Source organism: Pituophis catenifer, unplaced genomic scaffold, assembly GCF_029215685.1.
Source record: "Pituophis catenifer annectens isolate HBS135680 unplaced genomic scaffold, rPitCat1.0.hap2 SCAF_1, whole genome shotgun sequence".
Classification (NCBI taxonomy): domain Eukaryota; kingdom Metazoa; phylum Chordata; class Lepidosauria; order Squamata; family Colubridae; genus Pituophis; species Pituophis catenifer.
In genome coordinates this window covers 264635478-264652456 of record NW_027256881.1, presented here as the reverse complement: position 1 = coordinate 264652456, position 16979 = coordinate 264635478, and the positions used below count along the sequence as shown (strand labels likewise).

At 36.6% G+C, this 16979-nt stretch overlaps 1 protein-coding gene across 2 annotated transcripts in view; it reads left to right on the top strand.

The window, feature by feature from the left end:
- Positions 1–16979, top strand: part of NAV2 (neuron navigator 2) — a 298412-nt gene that overhangs the window by 240457 nt on the left and 40976 nt on the right. For both annotated transcript variants that reach the window (XM_070935086.1, XM_070935079.1), the window contains 7 exons: positions 1550–1841; positions 3247–3949; positions 5479–5946; positions 8499–8564; positions 10350–10394; positions 12791–12951; positions 14604–14792. In XM_070935086.1, the coding sequence (XP_070791187.1) occupies positions 1550–1841; positions 3247–3949; positions 5479–5946; positions 8499–8564; positions 10350–10394; positions 12791–12951; positions 14604–14792 (1924 nt within the window). The remainder of the gene's footprint in view (positions 1–1549; positions 1842–3246; positions 3950–5478; positions 5947–8498; positions 8565–10349; positions 10395–12790; positions 12952–14603; positions 14793–16979) is intronic.

The window sequence follows — 16979 nt, the reverse complement described above, 5'->3', positions numbered from 1 at the left end:
GGATAATACTATAGGATCAGTAGCATGCTATTCTTTTAGTCTCACTCTGATCTCATTATGTGAAGCATAATATAGGATAATGGGGTGAGATATTTATAAAGTACACTTTCAGGTTGCTTGGAGAAACAATTTGCAAAAGATTTTTTTTAAGGTGCTGCTTTTTAATTTTAATTAATCTTCCTTAGAGTGGGTGCTTTTAAAATATATGGATTTTAGATCCCAGAATCCTTCTTAATGGTTATATTAATTTTTGAATTTTGGAAATAATGTCCACTTACCTAGAGAAGATCAGGCTTGGAGAAAACTGAAATCCATTTGCCCTCCTTAAAAAACAAAAAAAAAGACATTGCTGTCCCTGCTAAGAATTACAGAAAAAATGCCTTCATTCACATTTGTGGTTTATAAGTGAACTATAAAGATTTGAAGAATCAGCACAATCCTGGATTTAGAATTGGTGGAGCATTTACCATTTGAAGAATTAAAGCATGTCACCTTTCATTTCTGTCTTTGTATTTGGTGCCTGATTATTCAGTATTTTGCACTTTGAAACCTGTGAGTTTCATACATGTTTAAATCCACAAATGTTCAAAAGTTTTACTTATCTGTATTAAAAAAAAGATGCAGAACCAGACCAGAAGGGGGGAAAATGCCCCGGATGGATCTCTCGCTATCTTTTTCTTTTTTGGGGGGGTGGGGTTTCCCATATGTGTAGCATGTTCAGAGTTTTTCAATCAATTTTGGCATTGGTCTCCATGTCAGTGATTTGAATTGCAAATGATTTCAGATAGTTCATAAAGGCAGTACAAGTGGAACAAAGAGGGCGAATGCAAAATACAGCCCAGCTCATTGTCTCTTGTGTAATCGTCATGAGAAAGGAGAAAATAGAATACTACTATATTTGAAGAGCCCTAATCATTCATGTAAATTCAAAGTGATAAATTTAATTATGAATAAATAAGTAACCTCGGAGATGAAATTCAGCGAGATGGGAGTAAGTGAATCATCACTTCTAAACCTTTCTCACCTCAGTTGATGATGAAGTTTGTGCAAGGCTGAAACAGAAAGCCTCGTTTATCTTTAGTGTTACAAAAAGCTGCCTCTTCATGCTCCACAGATCAAATTGCCAGCAAAGAGATAGGGAAGGCAGAACAAAGGAAAAGCTCACAACACATATTTGAAGTGAATGAGTTTGTGCTTTGCAATGAAAGGTATTGTGCAAAATAACAGGGGACAAGGAAGCTGTACAACGTCAAGACAGATCTTTACATATATATATATATATATATATGTTTTTCTTTAATCTTGTTTTATGTAATGTTGAACGGTTTGCATTTTGTTTGCTTATTTTTACTTCAGTGTATTAGAAATGTAAAATTAGATTCCTTAATTTTCTGTTTGTAGATCAATATCTTACTCTTATATTTAAAAAAAATAAAAACCAGAACTCTTATCTAAATGAATCACTAAAACGTTGAAATATTATCTATCCTTCTTCTTGGGAGGAAGAAAAGTTTGCAGTGTAAATTGATTCATTTCTGTTTTCCAACAGACCGACACTGAAAAGCATTTCCAAGTGGAGCGGAATTCTTTGTGGTCTGGTGATGAAATAAAAAAATCAGATGGAGGCTCAGACAGTGGTGTAAAAATGGAGTCTGGATCTAAATGGAGGAGGAATCCCTCTGATGTGTCTGATGAATCCGATAAAAGCACTTCTGGAAGAAAGAACATTGTCATTTCACAGACGGGATCCTGGAGACGGGGCATGTCAGCTCAAGTTGGTATTACCACACCGAGGATGAAAACGGCAGCCACCTCGGGAACTTTGAAGACACCTGGAACAGGTGAGGAATGCAAGGCCAAAAGCCATGCAGTGTAGGCCAAGAATGTATGCTGTTAGTTGTTGTTTTTTTTTTAAATTTCTCTGCCAGGATTTTAACTGCATTTTGATATGTGCTACTCTTTGATGGTGAATATAGCAATAAATCTTCTTTCCTGGTTGTCTTTGCCAAATTAAAGGGATACTGATAACTGAGATTTGATCAGGAAAAGGCATTTGCTTGCATGAATGAGAGTGTTAATCAATAGGGCTTTTAATTTATATAAATCTAAAAGGTATCTACAGTATTTTTAATAAGAGCTAGTTTCTCGATTGGTTTTCAGTCTCTCCTTAATTTGGAAATCTGTCTAAGGCTGTGTATTTTCAATAGGAAATTTTTGCTATAATTAAATTATACCACAGTTTACCTAAAGGTTTTCTGGAGGAGGGAGACTTTTTTTTAGTTCCTTTTATCCTCATTTCTAATTGTACATAATTAAGTAGCAATATCCCTCATCAACACTCAATACGCTAGATCTTTACACTACAATCTGCTAGTCATCATGGCAGTTCAAAGAAAGTAAGGAGGATAATATAGGTAGTCCTCGTGTTATGATGGCAATTGGGACCAGAATTTCCAGTGCTGGGTGAGACGATGATGTCAGGTGACGGCATCACTTAGTGACACCAGTCCCAGCCGACCTGCTTGTTGTCATAACCCCAGGACTGCATAGGTTGTTAGGTAGGAAAAAGCAGGAGTCCCCAGCCAGCAGTGTACTAGGGCAAGAGAGTACTGCAGTCAGGAGTTAAAGGGCACAGGGTGTGAGGGAGCCATGGGCAGTGTAAATTTAAAGTGGCATGCTGGAAGCAACAGACTAAAATTTTAATTTTTAAATTAAATCTTCTTAAAACATCTTTAATTCAGACAAATAATTTCCTGAGCCCATGTGGCTACCATGTGAACTCAAGGGTAAGAACTGTTAACCAGTGAAACTGCTTGCCCCCTCAAGTAGCACAGTCACTTTTACTGGAGTTTTTCAATCTTTTAGCCACCTGAAGACTTTTCTATCACTCCTGAGTCTTCTTTCCTCATTCTCTTTCAATGCTAGTTACATAAATATTTTGTTCAATTACATGAAAAACTACACTGATGTTGCCTAGAACGAGCATATTCAAAACTACCATAGGGTAGAGATATCTCAAATGCTAGTTCTAGCTAACAATGTACTTTTTCATGTAATAGAACAAAACAATTGTAACTTTACATTTGTTACATTTTTAGACTTAAATAGCATATTAAGTATTTTCTCCTGGCCCTCAGATACATTAATAATTTACAAATAACTTAAGAATATTGAAATGTTTCTGTGTAATATTTGGAGCCGTTCAATATTTAAAATTGTTTTCTTTCTCTCTCTCTTTTTTTTAAGGGAAAACAGATGATGCCAAGGTTTCAGAAAAGGGCAGAATTTCTCCCAAATCTGGAAACATTAAACGTTCCCCTTCAGATGCTGGGCGTAGCAGTGGGGATGAATCAAAAAAGTCTTCCACAAACAACTGTAGAACGGCTACGACTAATACAAACATGTTTGGATTTAAAAAGCAGAGTGGGTCAGCTGTAGGTGTGACCATGATTACAGCTAGTGGAGCAACTATTACTAGTAGAGCTGCTACTCTGGGCAAAATACCCAAGTCATCTGGACTCATGGGTAGATCCACTGGCCGGAAGACTAGTGTTGATGGCTCACAAAATCAGGACGACGGCTATTTAGCCATTTCTACCCGAACCAATCTTCAGTATCGGAGTCTACCCCGCCCCAGCAAATCCAGCAGCAGAAGTGGAGCTGGCAACAGATCTAGTACCAGCAGCATAGACTCCAACATAAGCAGCAAGTCTGCAGGTTTGCCTGTTCCTAAAATAAGAGAACCAACAAAAGTTGCTCTTGGGAGCTCTCTGCCAGGCTTAATAAACCAGACTGATAAAGAGAAAGGGATCTCCTCAGATAATGAAAGTGTGGTCTCTTGTAACTCTGTTAAAGCAAACCCATCCCCTCAGGCAACGTCCAGTGCATCCCAGAATACTCACCAGCAAGGAGTAAAGTACCCAGATGTGGCCTCTCCTACACTGCGCAGGTAATTATAGCTTTTTCATTTGAATTGGTTTATGTCAGATGTGAAGAAATGTTCTGGAAGTTACCCTTGATGTTTTTAGATCTAGAATAGAAATCCTTTTATCAATAAAGATCTGTAGTTGCATCATTATATAAAACACTGTTTTCTTCTTGACATCCTCCAAATGTTGGATTTCTAATGCTGTCAATTTCTAGGTTGCACGATTGATAGGATTTGTAAGAGGAAGTGACGAGCATCAAGTTATTCTAGTTCATCTGTTCCAAAAACGATTGGTTAGGAACATACCCTGTTTTCCCCAAAATAAGACATCCCTTGATAATAAGTCCAATCGGGCTTTTGAGCACATGGCAATAAGGTCAAGCGCTTTTTTCAGGGTTCAGAAAAATATAAGACACGGTCTTATTTTCAGGGAAACACGGTAATGGGAGGGCAAAGGTCTATTGTTATATATTTTCTCACTCCTACTGATAAGTGTAGTAGAGACATTAAGGAATGTTACTGAAATTGAGTTTCCTGATGAGGACTGTATGTGCTCTTTAGGTAAATACAATAGATTGCCTTCTCTTAAAGGGCAATTATAGTTTCACCAGCACAATATAGGATACATAATAAAGATTATGAACATTGCAGTCACATTCTATAAAATCAGTACAGGTAGTCCATGCTTAACAATGGTAACTATGACCGACAACTCCCATTACTAAGTTATATAGTTATAAAGTATGACATCAGTTGACTCTGCCACTTGCAGTTCCAGCTCTTTCTGTTGCTATCATTAAAGGAATCCTGCATGGTCATTAAAGACAACCTCACATGAGCGCCATTTGTGACCTTCTGTCAGCTTTCCCATTGACTTTGTCGGAAGCTGGCAATGTAGGTTGCAAATGGCAATCAGATGACCGTGAGATACTGTGACATCATAATTGCAAGATGGACATCAAGTGCAAATACAAGTCCTGCTCATTAGTCCCTCTCCTTCTTTGCTGTCGTAATTTGGAAAAGTTGCTAAACAGATGGTCATCAAGCAAGGACTTACCTGTACCACTAATACGTGAATAGATGAGCATTTGTCTCTTTCTCTTAGCAAAATCAAAAGATGTTAATATGGGAGAAAATCTTGTAGCACCTTTTGATTGTTTCTGCTTGTACTGACCACCTAAATGTAAAGAAAGCGAATGCAAGAAAAGTGAAAATGTCATACGTTATTTAGGACCCCAAAATACTACCACAGTTGGACTAAAATTTAGCACAGTATACCTCTCTTCGCTGTGAGGAGATACGTTTACAGTAGAAGAAATTAATTTATAACATTAAGGATATTAAGGATGATTTCTTCCCCCCCTCCTTATATGCTAGAGCTTCTTACTCTCTCATCCCAATCCACCCTATAGGAGTAGGAGGCTTTCTTGGATATGTTCACCTCCTTGAGAGATTTGTAAATATAATAAAGGTGGCATACAAATAAATAAATAAAATAAAAATAAATAAAAAATCCATATACCTGACTTCCTTTTCTTCTTCTTCTTCAGACTTTTTGGTGGAAAGCCAAATAAACAACCTCCCATAACAACAGCAGAAAGCATGAAAAATTCAGTAGTCATCTCCAACCCGCATGCAACCATGAACCAACAAGGAAATCCAGAATCTCCTTCCGGCAGTGGCATATTGAGCAGTGGTGGTAGTAGCCCTCTTTATTGTAAAAATGCAGACACAAATCAGTCTCCATTAGCATCTAGTCCCAGTTCAGCTCACTCGGCTCCTTCCAACAGCTTGACCTGGGGTACTAACCCCAGTAGTTCTTCTGCTGTCAGCAAGGATGGGATTGGATACCAGTCTGTCAGCAGCCTGCACACCAGTTGTGAATCCATAGATATTTCTCTCAGCAGTGGAAGTGGGCTGAACCACAATTCTTCCAGTGGCTTGATTGCGGCTCCTAAGGATGACTCAATGCCTCCCTTTGTTAGAACCAACAGTGTTAAGACAAACTTGTCAGAAAGGTGAGAAAATTTCAAAAGATACCAGTATTTTCCCTGTTCCCAGCTATTGTTTGTGGTTTATATATTGAGAAACTGACTGCTAGATGCTTTCCATAGTTTTCAAGTTGTCCTAAAGGTAGAAATCTGTGATAATTATTAAAAATGATTTTTCTCTTTGGTATATACAGTAGTCTTATTTTTGTTAAACATATGGTAATATAGACAGTCAAATGGTAGTCTGTATCATTTGCTCTCTATTTTTCTGGAAATTTCAAATAACCAAGGACTTCTGGCAATTGTGATAAAAATACACAACTTGGTAAATTGCCCCCCTGGCAACTTTGATTTCTTTTAGCATAAACTGAAAAAATTAACAAGTATGGCATATATAATATGCCAAAGTATGTGTGTGTGTGTGTGTGCGTGTGCGTGTATGTGTGTGTGTGTGGAGAGAGAGAGGGGGGGGAGAATTGTATATATAGTATAATGTGGTTTAATAGTTTCTATTTTATGGATGTTTTTACTGGCAAAGAAGAGTATTTGTAGCTCAGGGTTGAAATGAGGGGTCCTTGGTGCTCTCTGAATTTGGTTGTTTTCTTGTAGACATTTCTTTATCTGAGTTTGGTAACATCATCAGTATTAGCAAAGAGTGAAGTTTATATTGTGGTGGCTTGCCCTTTCAGTATTGGTGGGAGTGGTCTTGGATATTCTTTGGTTGGGTTGTTTACTGTGAGCTTGTTCGGCAATTCCTTGATTGGGATATTGTTTACTTTTTGATTGTTGGTCTGATGTTAATTTTTGTGTTAGTCTCATAGACGTTGATTGCTGGTGGGGAGTTTTTTTTTAATCTTTTTGTTCATTCTTTGGCTTGTTGATTGTTTCTTTTGCATAGTATGTAGATGTTGTTAATGTCTATGTGTCTGTTGATGGCCAATTTGTCAGAGTGTCTTTTGAAAAACTCTGAAAACACTTTAATTTCACAACGTATCAACAGACTCAATCATAGTTTCAACTAGGAAACTATGATCATCCTATACCAAGCCTAGTCCAAAAATGCTAGTAATTCCTGGAAGCCTAGCACTGACAAATTGGCCATCAATAGACACATAGACATAAATAGCACCTACATACTGTGTAAAAGAGACAATCAACAAGCCAAAAGGAACAAAAAGACCAAATCACCTCCCCACCAGCATTAGATTAACATCAGACCATCAATCAAGAAGTAAACAATAATAAGTAATCTAGGAAACTGCCAAACAAGCTAATAGCAAACAGCCCAAACAAAGAATCTCCAAAACCACTCCCAACCAACCCTGACAGGGCAAGGCACTAGAATATAAATTTAGAGCAAACCCTACTCCCTTCTCTCACTGATGATGTTACCTAGTTTGGATAATGAAACTTGGTTGTCTTCTGTAAGAAAACAACCAAGCTCAAATGTTTTTACTGTTTTAATGGTGGTTTGTTTTTGGTTTTTTGTTGTTTTAATTGTAAAATTTCAGAATTTTAAGCCACTTATTATAATCACTTGATTGAGTGGCTATAGAAATTGAATAAATAAATAAATTATAAAGAACATGCTTTATGTTAAGCCACAATTTAAGGCAGATTTCATATCTGACTTGTGTGTCAGCCAGCCAGGATCATATAAACATATTAAATATTTTACGAGTAGTCCTTGACTTACCTAATTGAACTCAGAATTATGGTTGTAAGTTGTTGTGGTGATAAGTCAAGGCACTCATGTAATCAGAAGTAATTTTCAAGACTTAAAATGACAGTCATTAAGCAAGCATAATGGACATTAAGTGGCCTTCCCCACCCTACTCCCGAAAACGAGGTAAAAATCCCAGAAACACGTGACTGCAGACTGCATAAAACTGACTTGCCTGTCATGTGATCACATGGCCTCAGCATGACCATTGTCTTTGGCCTGGTCTTTACGGCTTTTCAGGCCAAAAAGCTCCTTTTCTGTGGCTGTCATAACTTTGGTCATAAAACAACCAGTTGTTAAGCAAGGATTACCTGTAGATTTAATCAGTTTGTAGTACAAGGATGAGCACTGTATAGCCCTTTAGCTATTGTTATGGATGAATTAGCCTATTTCTAGGAAAATGAACAATTGGAAGAGTCATCTTTGTCCATCTCTGCATAGGAAAAGAGAAAACCTAATGGCCAAAAGCAAGGCATAGGATAAGAAGACCCAGGACTATAGCTCTTTCTGAATTGTTTTGGATGCAGCCTAACTTTGCTAAATCACTTAGGCCACAGGTGTCAAACTCGCAACGCCATGTTGTCGTCACATGAAGCATCGTGACTTTTTCCCCTTCGCTAAACCGGGGTGGGCGTGGCCAGCACGTGACGCATGCGGGCCGCGAGTTTGACACCCCTGACTTAGGCAGTTCCTAGAATCTTTTAATGATCTATGGCTTCACAACGTAAAACAACTGTTATCAACCTGTCAATGGATTCTTTTTTTCTAACAGCTTTCCCTTTCTTCCCTCTGTGCTAATCTTCCTCTCTCTCTTTGTTGTTGTTTTTGTTTTTCTGTCTTGTTGAACTTCTTCTAGCCCTCTCTCTTCCCCTGCTGCTAGTCCCAAATTCTGCAGAAATACTTTACCCAGGAGGCAGGACAGGTAATGCTGTCTGTCATAGGGCAGTGGAATAAAACAAGACCCAGGAGGGTTCATTGTGACGCTTAAGAAGCCAAAGTGTATTGTGCAAGACTGTGCTCAGTGGAGAGTGTGTGTATATTTCACTGGGCTGTGTTGAACTGTCACTCAAAGGCATGCCAGTGAGAGTATATTTAATAGTAGCAATGACCCAGTTTATTCTGGAGAACCGTGTGGACAAATGTTTTTTGCAAGAATGCAAACTTAAGGATCTTACAAAGTTCTGTGTTTTTTTTTTTTTTTTCTGGAAGGTTAAACTCTCACTAGCATTTCTGCATTCTGGTGGCATGCTGCTTTCCCTCATGTTTTCAGTTGTTTCACCTTTTGTCTTGGTTTCCTCTCCCAACTCTTCTGTTGTGGCTGAAATTAGTCCCTGTAATAAGTTGCTTACATCAGTGTCAGTTTTGGGAATCTTTGGCTCTTTTGGTATTTTGTCGTGTGTACTTCATTGTAAGATTGAATGTATGGAAACAATGTGAAGCAAAGCACACCGGAAATGTTATTGCTACCATTAGATGTTTAGAAACCAATTATAATGGTAGAATCAATATAATTCTCTATATTTCCTGCACTAAAACCGTATCCTTGCAGGCAGTACTCTTCTTTTTTTAAGTTTCAGAACTTATTATTATTATTAGAGATATTTAATTGTTTAATAAAAGACATAATTGAATGATTTCCAGAGAGGTGCTTGTTACTCTATTAGAGCAAGAATAGCAAAGAAACTTGTGGGATCTAAAATATAAATGTATGTTTTCAGGCATAACCTCTTGTAGACTATAACTCATTTCATTTGATGCATCATTTCAGGATTCACTTTAGAATATCTAGTTTATTTATAATATTTTGGAACCACCCATCTCCATCACAAAGGGACTCTACTTGTGTGATCAATCTATTATTCGTTCCCTCATTAAACTAAAAAGTATTTGTACTGTTGGCAGATATTATTCAGAACAAGGCTGTTTTGAACATTTACAACCATAGCTTGAAATAGTTGTGTTTTTTAAAGACGGTCAGGTGTGATTTGTATATAGTTTATTTCAATGCTAATCTTATGTCCCGAAAGCAAATAAATATTCCTCCTCACATATGCCCAAATGCCTATTTTCTGATTCATGCGTATCCCCTTTTTACCCTTCAAAAGGTTGCAGATTGTATTATTAATTTCAATCTGATGCTGGGGAAAAAAATCTTGGTTGAGAGTTGAGAGATAGTGTTGCATTTTTTGTGTATTTTTGAAGGCAACTTTTCAACATTGTCATAGGGATGAGCAGTATACATTTACCCAGAAACATTCATTTGAAATATGTACATATCAAGAAAAGAAACTATCCCAGTTACTTTTGTGCTAGAGAAATGGCCAGTCCAACTTCCAAATGAGCTTGAAACATTACATTAAAATAAGTATTTACAACGTTCCAAATTCGATGTCCCCCAGATACGTTAGACTGCCACTTTCCTAAATTCCCATCTGAAAAGTTCCAAATTGGAGAAGGTTGAATTGAGCTGTGAGATCTCAGTCTTGGGTTGGAGTTCATCTTAGCATGGTCCCGTTTGCATGTCCTGTGTAACAGAGTCTATAAACCTGGTTAGGCTTTTGCATGTTGGTTTGACAGGGGCTTTTGTCTCTCCTTTTCAGTGCTAAGACAGAGTTTTTAATAGTGTGTTCTTCTTCTTTTTTTTTCAAACTGATCTTTAAATTCCCTTTTTTGCTCTGAAGTTCTTTCTCTTTTAACTTTTCTACAGCGACCCACATCTTGATAGGAACACTTTGCCTAAGAAAGGATTCAGGTATTGGTGTTTCCGTATAGCATAAGTAGTTTTTCATGTGGTTTTTGGAGCTTTTTTTTTTTTTTTGCCTGTATGTCTTCCGTGTCTTTAGCACTGGTGGTGGTCTCTGCTTTGCAGTGAGTGGCTGCAGTCTCTTTCTCCGTCTCCCATCTCCCCCACTCCACCCCTGTGTCCTCTTGAAGCAGGTCATTATTCTGTCTTCTCACCTACATGCTTTCTTTTCATAGCTTCTCAGCTTGAGCAGGATTTGTAACTATAGCTGGCTGGCTTTTCAAAAAACCAACTCACCAAGCTTGACTTGCAAGCAATAATTTGCAGCTTTTATGACTGAAATAGTAACTGGATGATGTTATTCTCACAGTGTTAACTTCTGAAATGCAGATCAAGAAGAACCGAGAAGTCATTAAAAGTGCAGGTTGTGGGATACGACAGCTGAAGCTGTAATTGTGCTTAAAGGGAAAAAAAGACGTCGATTTAATGATTAAAAATTAAATTATGTATTATAAGCAGTTTGACATCAAGAAAAATTAGACTGAAAAAGGACACTCTCTTCTTTCAATGAAAACTTACAACTTTACTCCATTTATTAACCTGATTATCACAAATTGAAAGTCTAAACTAATTCCACAGATATTGTCTGTTCAATTTTAGACTAGAGTGTGCGGCTGCTTTTTACAGTAACTGAACTGATAGCTTTAAATTACAGCTGCAATTTATTCTGTGCTATAAACACCCTATTATTTGCAGCATCTTTGATTGTCTCACTGAGCTGAATGCTAGAAGTGCTGCGTAAAATACGGGAGGGCTAAGATTGAATAAGTTAATTGATTTGTAATATCTTTTCCACCTATCCAATGTCTCCAATTATTAATGAATACCATTTTTTAAGCTTGAAACATTTAAATGTCAAGGAGGTAGGTATCTGTAGTTTGTTCATTTGCATATTCCTCTAATGTTTGTGTGCCTTTTTATGGCTCCAGTTTCTCAATACACATAAACAACTTTTAACATCAGAAATTTTTACTGCAAAAATCTAGTTTTTAATGCCAAGTACAAATTGACATCACTAGATCACTCTGGAACATGAGAATTAAATATTGAAATTCCTACCAAAGCTATGCATGAAATTTAACTGCTTGTGCTTTAAATAAGGTGTTTTAAAGAATATATTCACTTGCTGGCAGTGCTTATTTTATTTTTATCGCTGGAAAGAAGGGGAAAAAATCAACACCTATCACATTACATATTAAATTCAATCTTCATCAATCTGATAGTCTGATTGTGTATAAACTCATATATAAGCCACCTGTGGATAAGCCAGCCTTTGAAATATTCATATGTTTAGTTTTCATTATTGGCTGATTTCATAGCTAGTGCATTTTTCATTGTATTTTGTCTAAAGATTAGAACTTATCCACAAGTATATATGGGTTGTGGGTACATTAAAAAGCTGAGGAAATATACTCACAAATAAGCCTAACTGATTTTTCAGGTGTATTTTGACACCTAAATTCTCAGCTTTCCCTTGAATATATGGTACATATATGGAGTGCAAAGAGCTGAGTCAGTCAGCTAAGTCATTATCAAATGATGGTAATTATATGAACCCAATATGTACACAATCTATAGACATACATAGATCTCCTTTTGCTAGATCTTCAGGTTTGATTCTTGCAATTCAGTTTTGAGCTTTTGAGCAGCAATATTTTAAGGACCCAATTTTAGCTTTTCTCTCATCACCTTTCTACAAGCCAATAACCTCCATGTATTTGTATACATATATTTGTGTAGAACCAACTCTAAAAATTAGTATGTAGTGGCAGCAGTGGCTGATGGCCTTGTTGAATGTGATCATTGGAAGTTGTTTAAACATAACTAGGGGGCATCAAGTTTAAGATGTTTGTATGTATCTTGTCAGATAAGGAATAATTAACAGGCTTTAGATCACACATTAGATTTCATGGTATCTTGCATAGACATATTATGAGTGGCTATTTATAAGCCAGGAGGAATTGCAAACTATTAGATAAATCCATAACGTTCCTATTCATGGGTAATAGATATTGGTAACAGCTGCCAATATTAAAGCATTTCTTTGAATTTGACATTCAGAGAAACCTACTTAAATCAGACTTAGTCATGCTTAAAGTATCTCCACTGGAATCAATGGTTCCTATTTTAATCATGGTGCAAACCGATGTGTCCCAAATTTTAAAAGTTCATAAATATCTATAAGATGAAATCTTTCAACTAGGCTAATTCTACTGACATGAAAATGTGTGTTCTGGCAGGGAAAGACCTCTTTTCAGTTTTGCTGTTTTCTTTAAAATACTTTTGTAGTTTGGTCAAGCAAGATATTTCTGAGCAAAAGCTAAACCTGATTGTGATTTGTGCAGGTATACACCATCATCACAACTTCGCAATCAAGAGGAAGCAAAAGAATGGCTGCGTTCACATTCTGCTGGAGGTCTTCAGGACACTGTTGTCAATTCTCCATTTTCTTCTGGTTCCAGCATCACATCACCATCTGGGACTAGATTTAACTTCTCCCAGCTTGGTGAGTAAACTTTTATGATTCCTTTCAACTGCGAAAAGCACAGCTTGTTCCAAAAAAAAAATTGTAAATTTAATTGGTGATTGATACTGATAAGCTGGCACGTGTTGATATACCATGCCAATTTGAAACATACCAAACCAGTTTGGTCATTATGCACATCATTTCTAATTTAGAACTTAGAATTTTGGAATGTCAGAGGAGTTTGTTTTTGCATACAACATTTCTTTCAGATTTTTAGAACCATGCAAGTTCTATGTCACATCTGAAAAATTACTCACTATTTTCACTAATCTGGTTTTAATTGGTTATATAATTAGTTTTTTTTAAAGAAACAATAATTTGCTTTATTTAATCTTCACTATGAATGAACATATAGCTTAAAATCTAAGATGGTTTGGCAGCCACTACATAAAGACTTGACTTGATAGAGTCATAAGAATAATAGTTGTTAGGTTAGTACAAAGCCTCAAAGAGATTCTTTGTTTTTATCAAAGCTTCAGTGAACTGCCCTTTTGATGCACACCCTGCTTCTAGAGGCTGGGTGAGGGTTGTCATATCACGCTGAATTGACTGTTTCACTGGCCTTCAATAGAAGATATTGCCATCAAAGCAAAACAGCCAAGTGAAATAAAATGACTCACTTCAGTGCTTCCCATTGGAGTATCTTGCTTTTCTGAATCTGGGCAACATTTTAAAGTGAATTCCTCCAGTGATCAGAATTGAGTCTCTGTGAAGCAAAACAGTGCAAATTTTTCACAGCCTTAACTATTAACTAGAACCAGTAAGTTTGAGCAGGAGCCAGAAATCAGATCAGAAGATGAATTGTTGAAAATGTATATCATGATACCCAGAAATGTATTACTATATCACCAATTCTATGATAAATATATCTTTTTAATTATCTCTGAAATCTTACTTGGTTATTTTTCTGGGAACACTATTTTCTTTATTTGATAACGAAGATTGCAATGTCTTAAAAGTACCAAATTACTTTATTGTGAGAAGAGAGGATTCTGATCCAAGGAGTTTTAGCTTTGAGAGTATCCTCTCCAATGACTCCGATTGACTTGATATTCTAATAATGTCTGACTTTGTGCCTGACTACCAGAAGTTCAGTTACTACTGTAACTTGGTTACAGTGGTCTAAGGCACCCTGTTATTAAGCTGGTTATTAAGACCAGCTGCCTGCAATTACTGCAGGTTCGAATCTCACCAAGGCTCAAGGTTGACTCAGCCTTCCATCCTTTCTAAGGTAGGTAAATTGAGGACCCAGTTGTGGGGGCAATAAGCTGACTTTGTATAAATATACAAAAGGATGAAGGCTATTGCTTAACGCATTGTAAGCCGCCCTGAGTCTCCGGAGAAGGGTGGCATATAAATCAAATTTTAAAAAAATAATAAATAATAATAATAATAATAAAAAAAACTATTCAATATAGTAACATGGTTGGAGTAAGCATGGTTCTAGAAGATTCTTCCAAGACTTAATTTTATACCTGATTAACGCAGGAGAAATTTTTAGAAAGATTTAGTTAGAGACTATTACTCTTATGCTTATTTATGGTAATATTTTTGTTATTTTTGTTAATTTGTGACAGTAGCATAGCATGGGTATAGATCTGTGAATTTCCTATCTCTGGTTTGCTTTCTAGCGAGCCCCACCACAGCAGCCCAAATGAGCTTATCCAACCCAACCATGCTGCGGACACACAGTCTTTCTAACGCAGATGGCCCTTATGATCCTTACAATGACTCCCGGTTCCGGAACAGCTCAATGTCACTGGATGAAAAGAGCAGGACAATGAGCCGTTCTGGGTCATTCCGGGATGGATTTGAAGAGGGTAAGTGATCCAGTTCATTTTTTCCCCCAAAAGTTGAATTGTGTATGCATATGGGAAGGAACTTGATAAAAATTGTTTATTTTTTTGATAGATGTTTATTTCCTTTATATTTATGGAGAAAGACGGGGAGGGACAACAAAACACATATTCAAAACTTTGTTTAACACAGTAGGCTTTGGAGTCAACAAATGCCAATCAGAAAATAGGGGTAGGAATCAGATGTGACTGTTTGGCCTGAGGTGAAAAAATTGGTTCAAATAAATCAAGGAGATAAAAGCATTAACAAGCTTGTAATTTTTAGATGTGAAAAGATCTGTGAAATAGTCCACAAAGCCTTAATGCTACCCTTGAATGCACAAGATCTCTTTTTCAGACTTCCCATACGGCTTATCCCTACTTTCAGCTTACCTAATGTCACTGATTTCAAATAGTGACCTTTTTACCTCATCTTTAATTTCTCTGGCAGAGGTAGAAAAATCCCTTTTGTCTTAAAGGCTGCATTAAGTATACTGCAGTCAGGGATGTGAAAAAATACTTGTTGGCAATAGTACAATATTAGCTCAAATTAGGAGGAACAAGGACTGTAAGACCTCTTCCTGGACCCAGAACCAGACATATCCTAGACTCTTTCTCATGCACCAGCAGTGCAGGTCACCGGGAATTTACCATGTCAAGCAACCTATCACCGTGAAGCAGCATCATCCTCTAAGCTGCCTTTACTCTCCCCGACAGTAAAGGTGAGATGGAGACTCTTGGCATTTAAAAAACAGAAGTACCTAAGTGGCATAGAAAAGGCCTGGATAAGAATATTGAGTTAGGCACTTAAAACGGAAATTCTCACTTCCCACTTATCTGACTTACTGATTGAAGTTCAGTAATGTAATTTCTGAAAAAATTATAAATTCTAAAAAAAGGGACACGGTGGCTCAGTGGCTAAGATGCTGAACTTGTCGATCAAAAGGTCAGCAGTTCAGCGGTTCGAATCTCTAGTGCCGTGTAACGGGGTGAGCTCCCGTTACTTGTCCCAGCTTCTGCCAGCCTAACAGTTCGAAAGCACATAAAAAATACAAGTAGAAAAATAGGAACCACCTTTGGTGGGAAGGTAACAGCGTTCCGTGCGCCTTTGGCATTTAGTCATGCCGGCTACATGACCACGGAGACGTCTTTGGACAGCACTGGCTCTTCAGCTTTGAAACGGAGATGAGCACCGCCCCCTAGAGTTGGGAACGGCTAGCACATATGTGCGAGGGGAACCTTTACTTTTACCTTTTAATGTAATTTCCTAAGCTAGTGATCTTTCTCTGCCCAGTCTTCTTTCTTCTACTATCAGTTGAATATGATAGTATTATCATATTAGTATAGTATTATAGGAAGTATAGTATTAGTATAGTATTATTAGGATAGTATTATAGGAATGATTTAACTTGGGGAAAAAAAGTAGATTTTCAAAAAAAATTTCTGAAACTGCAATATTACCTAAAAGCTAACTGTGAAACAAAAGACTTTTTTTTTGCTGACTCTTGATATCAAAAACTGAGTCTAGTTTTTGTCAGAGTTAAAAATATATATATTGTGAAGGTTCAAAAATAAGTTGAGTTTTTAATTGCCTAATTTAAGACCAGACTTTTCTTAGTATAGTTTTTAAATTTTATGTTTAATTGTGATCTTTATGGGTCAGAACAGTTCTTTTTTTTACCATTTTATACAATTGCAGGAACCATAAATATATGTTTTAAATGGAAGTATGTGAATTTCTTGGACAATTCTGTAAGAACTGTAAATTTAATAAAAGAAAAAAAAATGAAAAGTATAACAAATGAAATATGTATAATATTTTCTGTGCCAAGAATAATTTTGGACTCAAAGCAGAATAATTCAATATGCAGTCTTGAAATACAGAAACATCAACTTGGTATTCAGATTTTCAGACACATAAGCACTTTGGTGAACTAAGAGGTTGTAAAATATTCTTGGTATTTGATGAATGTAAAAGTAAACCCCTTAATACAAGAAATCCTTGTGCTTTTTTGGAATTTGTAACAATAGCAGGTGATTTATTTTCATACACGTTCCCTTTATAATGATTTAGGAATGTCTAATAGAAGCAGAATTCAAATGTCATAAAACCACATTTCAAAAACTCACATACCAGAATAAAGTCACTACTGCACACTTGATTACATTACA